This window comes from Nannospalax galili, unplaced genomic scaffold, assembly GCF_000622305.1.
Source record: "Nannospalax galili isolate Female #2095 unplaced genomic scaffold, S.galili_v1.0 scaffold1454, whole genome shotgun sequence".
Classification (NCBI taxonomy): domain Eukaryota; kingdom Metazoa; phylum Chordata; class Mammalia; order Rodentia; family Spalacidae; genus Nannospalax; species Nannospalax galili.
Window position 1 is genome coordinate 874,995 of NW_008334056.1, and position 6,656 is coordinate 881,650.

General features: G+C 45.4%; 1 protein-coding gene across 6 annotated transcripts in view; it reads right to left on the reverse strand.

Moving 5' to 3' along the window:
- The window catches only part of Bicc1 (BicC family RNA binding protein 1), a 280,380-nt gene that overhangs the window by 23,638 nt on the left and 250,086 nt on the right, over positions 1 to 6,656 (reverse strand). For all 6 annotated transcript variants that reach the window (XM_017797134.2, XM_029561567.1, XM_029561566.1 and 3 more), the window contains 5 exons: positions 5,075 to 5,261; positions 3,342 to 3,503; positions 2,193 to 2,389; positions 1,920 to 2,052; positions 1,016 to 1,172 (listed from right to left, as the gene is read on the reverse strand). In XM_017797134.2, the coding sequence (XP_017652623.1) occupies positions 1,016 to 1,172; positions 1,920 to 2,052; positions 2,193 to 2,389; positions 3,342 to 3,503; positions 5,075 to 5,261 (836 nt within the window). The remainder of the gene's footprint in view (positions 1 to 1,015; positions 1,173 to 1,919; positions 2,053 to 2,192; positions 2,390 to 3,341; positions 3,504 to 5,074; positions 5,262 to 6,656) is intronic.

A 6,656-nucleotide genomic window follows, 5' to 3' on the forward strand; every position in this document is an offset into this window, starting at 1 on the left:
CACCGCACGTTCGCTCATACCAAAGGGCAGGAGAGCAGTAACGGGGGGGTCGGGGGGCAAAGGGGGAAGAAGCTGGGCAGTCAGACTTCAGAGAAAAGTCAGGCTAAGTTGATGGGAGACGGTGCTGGAGGCTGCAGCCCCATCCAGAGAGAAGAGGAAAGACCGAGAATGTGTTCAACAGGGAAAGGGTGTGGGCTGCAAACGTGCAACCAAGAGCAAAGTGCTTCTCTAATCTACATGGAAGAATGGCCATTTGGGGTATGAGAGCCAGGTAAAGGCAGACAGACAGACAGACAGACAGACAGACAGACAAATGAGAGCGGGGCAAAATGAGACCAGGGTTTCCAAAGCAAAATGGTTCTTTAGTAAGAAATGGAGGAAGTTAGAATATATGTGCTAATTTTTGCATAAAGACATCCTATAACGATAGCCAAGAAGTTAACAAGACAGGAGAGGAACCCACTGATGGGGAGGGTGGAATGGAACCTGCCACCTGTGGGCAGGGATTAAAGGAAACAAGGGGGGCGGACTGGTCACTGTGCTCTGTGAGGAGGATGTCTACTAATAAGTCATCAACTGATGGAAAAGTTTACAAGTTTACAGTTACCTGAACTGAAAAAAAAAAAGGAGCCACAGCTTACTTAATAAAGACTTTCAAAGCCAGATGGAAAGTTTCATGGTGGGAAAATGTCTAACAGCAAAAGCCAGAGACTAAAAACTGCCCCCACACAGCCCTGAAGAGCAGAGAGAATGTTAGTTTCAGGGTGATAGGGCTAGCTTTAAGGACACAGAGAGAAACCCAACAACTAAGTAGGAGGAAGATTCTAAAGATGGGTAAGGATGAAAATTTGTGGATGTCATTCCTTGGACTCTTTAAAAATAATCATGAAAAGAAACGAGAAAGCCCATGATGAGGTCTAACCTGAGTCAGAGTCTTAAGCACTGACCTCAGAACAGACTCTTCCCACCAGGTAGCTCTGCCCACAGCGCCGTGGGGGTTCAGGAGAACACGTACCGTAGCTGGGAGTTCTTTGTGCCTTGCAGTAACTCCACTGTCTGCCGCTTGGCACGGGAGACCTTGGAGGGGCCCAGCACCTGCTTCAAGTCACCTGCGTTCCCAGAATGGGAAGGACTTCTTGGCATGCCCACTTCAACAAAAGCGTCATTACAACCTGCAGGGGAGAGGAGGGAAGGAGAAAATCCAAACTTTACAGTGGGCAATTATCTGCAGCGGAGAAAAATCAAGAGCTCTGTGGAGGCCCAAGTCTGTGCAGTTGTAGCAACACTCTCAGCCCCAAAGAAGACTCCGTGGCAAACTCATGTTGGTGTAGGATCTCAAATTGAAGAATCCGTGCTCCCTAAAGACCGCTGGGGGTACAGAAGACGTACCCACACTCCGTGAGAGCTCAGTGCTTCCTTCCTGCCTTTTTCTTTCTCTTTCTTTCTTGCAGTACTAGGGTTTGAACTCAGGGCTTCAGGCAGGCTAGCCGAGCATCTACCACCGAGTATATCTTCAGCCCCAAATTTAGTCCTTTTCCTCCCTACTGGGAACGAAACCTTCGAAAGGTTAGGCAAATGCTCTTCCAATGAACAACTCAAGGCCCCACTCCTGTTTCTGAAAGGTTTTTGGGGGTCTGTTTATAGGGAAACATTTAGTAAGATGATGCTGTTCCATTAGTCAATGATGGAAAAGTGGTATTTCTGTGGAAACCTCCTTTCAGCCCATCTTTTACCACGTTCTCTGGAATTTCATTCAAAATACTGACTGTCCTCATAGCTGAGGTAGGAGTGGTCAGAACTACTGAGCAATAGCAGTTCAGAATCCCCAAAGACCCAGGCCCCTCAGCCCAGCTAGGAGCCACACTGATGAGAGGGACTGGCAGGGACTTCTCCCAGGCCCCTTTATCTCAGTTCCTCACCTTCTGCAGGGTTTGACTTGGAGGAAGTCTGCTCCGGCCCAGTGCTCTGCAGGGAGGGATCACCATGATTCACACTCAGCACTTTTTCTCCAAGTGATGAAGTGGATATTGCACCATATTTCATGTTTGAAGACTGAAATCATGAATGAAACGTGAATACAGTTTAGGAATCCCTTCAGGTAAACTCTGAAACGGGCTGCAAGTGGCATCTCTCTCTACCAACAGCACAGGCCATGCCGCCCCACCCCATGCCACCTTGCAGAAGGGCATTACCTGTGCGTGTCCATTTAAAGAGGCTGGTAATTTTTTGCCTTCTGTTTGCATGCTGTTGATATGAATATCAACAGGAGTCAAGCCTGGTGGGGGAGATGGGGCTGTGTGCCCATAGGTAGGCACTCCAGACAACAAAATATTGGTTAAGGTAGCCTGGGCAGCAGATGGAATCATCAGGTGTGGTATAGCAGAGAAACCTGTAGTAACCATTAGAGAGAAGTGTTAGACAGGGAGCCACCCAGAAGCGATTGTTAATGCTTTAAAAAATACATTATTTGTTATTTTTATTTGATATGTATGTGTGTATGGCCTGCATGCATGGGAAGTGCACCTGTGTCCTGTAATGCCCACGGAGGTCAGAATGGGTGCCAGAGCTCCTGAAACTGGAGTTATGGACAGTTGTTAGCTGCCATGTGGGTTCTTGGAACTGAACCTAGATTCCCGAGCCGTCTCTCCAGCCCTACAACTGTTTATCTTTTAGAACAATACAAAACTCTTAAAAAAAAAAAAGCCAAAAACTATCAATTTGGAACATTTTAAGAACTCTCTGTAAATAGATGTAACATTAAATCATAAATGGCTGACAAGATGGCTCAATACGTAAAGGGGGCTTGCATCCAAGCATGATAATCTGGGTTTGATACCTGGAAACCACATGAAGAAAGAAGTTGTCCTCTGACCTCCACATGAGTGCCATGGCATGTGTGTACAACCACACAAACGGTTTTTTAAAATATACAAACAAATGTTAAATGAGACCATTTCAGCCAATATTTACTCCCATGCCCCCACCACACAGATGAGGAAGGCAGTTAGGCTGAGCCTGGCCACGTGACTGAGGAGCAAGTTCCTCCCCACAAAGCTGTTCCCAGCACTCAGTCTGTGACCTTCCTGCCATCAGGGCCTGGGCATACAGCTGCTTTTCCTGATGTGTGTGTCACCTGTGAGGATGATGTGCTTCCTGTATGAAAGCTCCTTGCTTTGTTCTGGTTCCTTTCAACCAATTTACACAGCAGGGCATTTCTGCTGTGCTGGAGGATGCTTTGAACCTAAATTTTCACCTAAAGAAACCGAATCACTTGCAAATTTTATTTAGAAACAAGACAATGTCTAAGGAGATGCCTCTGATTATACTTAAGTGACACTGACCTGTGGCACTTGAAGTGTTAGCAAGTGGGGGTGCCCACAACGTGGGGCTCGGGGTGCTGGAACTCGGACTTTGCAAAGGACTGACTGAGCTGTTAAGCGCATTCAGGAGTGAGTTTGGGGAAGTTGAGGTGTTTAGCGACAAGGCAGTAGGTCCCAACAGACCTGTAAGAGATAAAGTCAAGTCAATATACTCAAGTTCAAGGCTTTGAAATATAGACATTATCATCTTTAGAATGAGCATCAATATAACTGAATACTTTTTAACCTCTCAAATATGGGTGACAGTTTTTCTTTAAATACTCCTGGGAAATCTTTCTTTATACAAACCCAACAGAAGAATCAGCTTAGTCTCCAATACACGAAAGACGCTAAGAGGAAAGGAAGACAGATGTGCCCAAGCCAGCACAGCAGCCATGGGCACCGAGTGCCATGCACATTTCCTGCTTGTCCAGGACAAGCCCCAGCCCAAGGGGGGACTCGCTTTCATTTCTCTGTGTGACCCACTCTTTATCAGCTCCCAGCACCCCCTCCCTGCCATTCACATATGGCAGTGTCTAGGATATTTTTCTGAGGTAGACCAGTTGCCTGGTCCCTGAGTAGACAAGCTCTACTACTAGAGGGTTCTGTGGATCTCTGAACACACACTGGCTTCATCCTAAAATAAAATGTGCATCTGTGTGTGCGTGTGCATGTGTGTGGGAGTAGAAGCAACAGTGTGGCACACGGCTGTGGACACCGGTTCTCATTCAGGAACTCCGCCTCTGTGCTCATTCTGTCTCCATGAGGATGAACCGAGTGCCTGCTAAGTTGCCTGGCTGCAGTGTCCTGGGCCACAGACATTGATTGCTATGCTCCAGGGACTGTCCAGGTTTCTGGCACAGCTATTTGGGGCCTTAATCAAACTATAAACACACCAATTTTTTTTTTTCAGTGCTGGGGCCTGACTCGAGGGCATCACGCAGGCCAGGCAAGCACTCGACCACTGAGTCCATTACACTACACTTTTTAAAGTTAAAAATACATATGAGAAAAACAAATTTTGAAAAATTCACTCAAAGTGGTTTTTTTTCCTGTTTCAAATCCACTCTAAAGAAAGTGTAGTGATTTGCTGGGCTACTGTACTTGGCTTTGTGTAAAGGCAACTGAAGAACAAGGCAGAAAACCCATAAACAGGGCCTAACCACGACAGAGCACCTGGCCAGCCTGTAAGACAGCAGCCTCGGATGAGGCCACTATGGCAAGATCAGGAAGAAGGTTCAAGATCTTCCCTCCTGGCCTCTGGCTCATTAGGCCTAACCCGGGGTGGGTTCAGGTGCTTCCCCTTTCCCTTCTCCTCCTCCCCTGCAGATCTCAATTACTCTTTGAAAAGCAAACTGTAAAATCTCCATCTCCAGGGGCAGATAGCAGTATTGCAAAAGAGAGAACAAACACATAAATTACAGTCAGCCGGCTCCCTTCAATCTCAAAGGCATTCTTAATTTAGAAGAACAAACACAGTCACTGAAAATAAAAGTCAGACCTCAATGATTTACGCCATCACAAGAAGAATCTGGGCAACCAAATTCCACAGAGCCTAACAAAAAGCCCTGACTGGATGAATCGGCTTCTGTGGCTTTTCCCTCACCTTACAGCTCAAAGAAAATGGCATTCAGGCCCAGACCCCAATGGTGGAAAGAGGGAACAGACACACATTTCCCCAGTGATCAGAACCACTGTAATGATAAATTTTATACCTAGTCCAGTGAGTCCGAGGCCTGCCGAAGCCAAGATATCCAAGCTGGGACATGCCAGGCCGGCAGGGCACGATGCTGGGGATGGACTGGTTGCTATGGTAACCCCACTGCTTTCAAGTCCGAGGAGACATTTCCTTGCTTCATACATATTTAAGGCATTTCGCTCAACACTTTTCACAATCACAGACTATGAAAACACATAATGGGAAAAAAAAAAAGTGACATGGGTGTCTAATACAATGAATGGGGGAGGAGGGCGGAAGTGTAAATGAGGGTTCCACAGAGTGGTGAGCAACACCTTCAACCAACCACTAGACACTGTCAGTAAAGCAGTGAAATGTCTGTTAGGGGGTGCTGCACCTGTGTCCCAGGAACCACACATGGCCCATTCGCATTCAACCTTTCGGGATGGGAATTCCTATTCAGGAAACTAATAAATCTAGTAAATTCTTGGTATCGGAGCTCGGCCCCTCTGCACAGCTTCTGGGCTTCACAGGGACGTTCTGCCTCCATCTCACCTTCAGGAGCCAAGTACACCATCCCCACGTACAGTCTGTTCTGTGATGGTCACTTACGTTACATCTATGGTATACTGTTGAACTATAGACCCCCAGGCACCGCCATCCCTCAGGAACACATTTATGCAAAGACTGTGATTTAAAACAATTAAATAGTGAATCTCTGTTGGCCTCAGTGAAGAAACGTAGTACACTGGAAATGTGAACCCAGAGCAAAAGCCTGCACCAGGCAGAGGGGAAGCTTGTGATGAAGAAAGTAGTTTAAGGGGTGGAGTCTGGCCAGTGAGGCACAATGAAGTTAGGCTTTAGTCACAATCCATTCCTCAGTGACATCTATTCGTTTTCTACTGAACTCCTGGAATTCTGTTTTTCTATTCATCTTTGTATGCACATGTGCTCAGATCCCTCATCCAGCCTTTTCTTTGAGCCCAATCTAGTTAAGTTAATCAACCAGGAAACCATGAGACACAAAATCAATGTTCTGTTCTCTAACCTGGAGCTCACTACATTATATGCACTGAGATCAGGGCTAGCTGTTCCTTTAAGGTTTATTCTTTTAAAGAAGTATGATTGTTGGAGAGGAAACACCACATTTACTCATGTAAAATTACATGTAAAAATATACACATAAGCCGTGCTACACACATGAACATCTACAAATTTAAAAATGGAAGGTATGACTGTTGATTTATCTACTGCAATAAGCTAGGAAACTCAGCTCTACAGGAATTTCTGTTTCTTCAAGACTTTCCATCAACTCATCACAGTTACATTTTATAAATCTTTTCATTTTGAGGAGTTTCTAAACATAAAAAAAGAATTGCTATAGCACCTCTGTACTTAACATAAAAAAGGAATTGATACAGCATCTCTGTACTTAACATAAAAAAGAATCGATATAGCACCTCTGTATTTAACGTAAAAAAGGAATTGATACAGCACCTCTGTACTTAACGTAAAAAAGAATCGATACAGCACCTCTGTATTTAACGTAAAAAAGGAATTGATACAGCACCTCTGTACTTAACGTAAAAAAGAATCGATACAGCACCTCTGTATTTAAC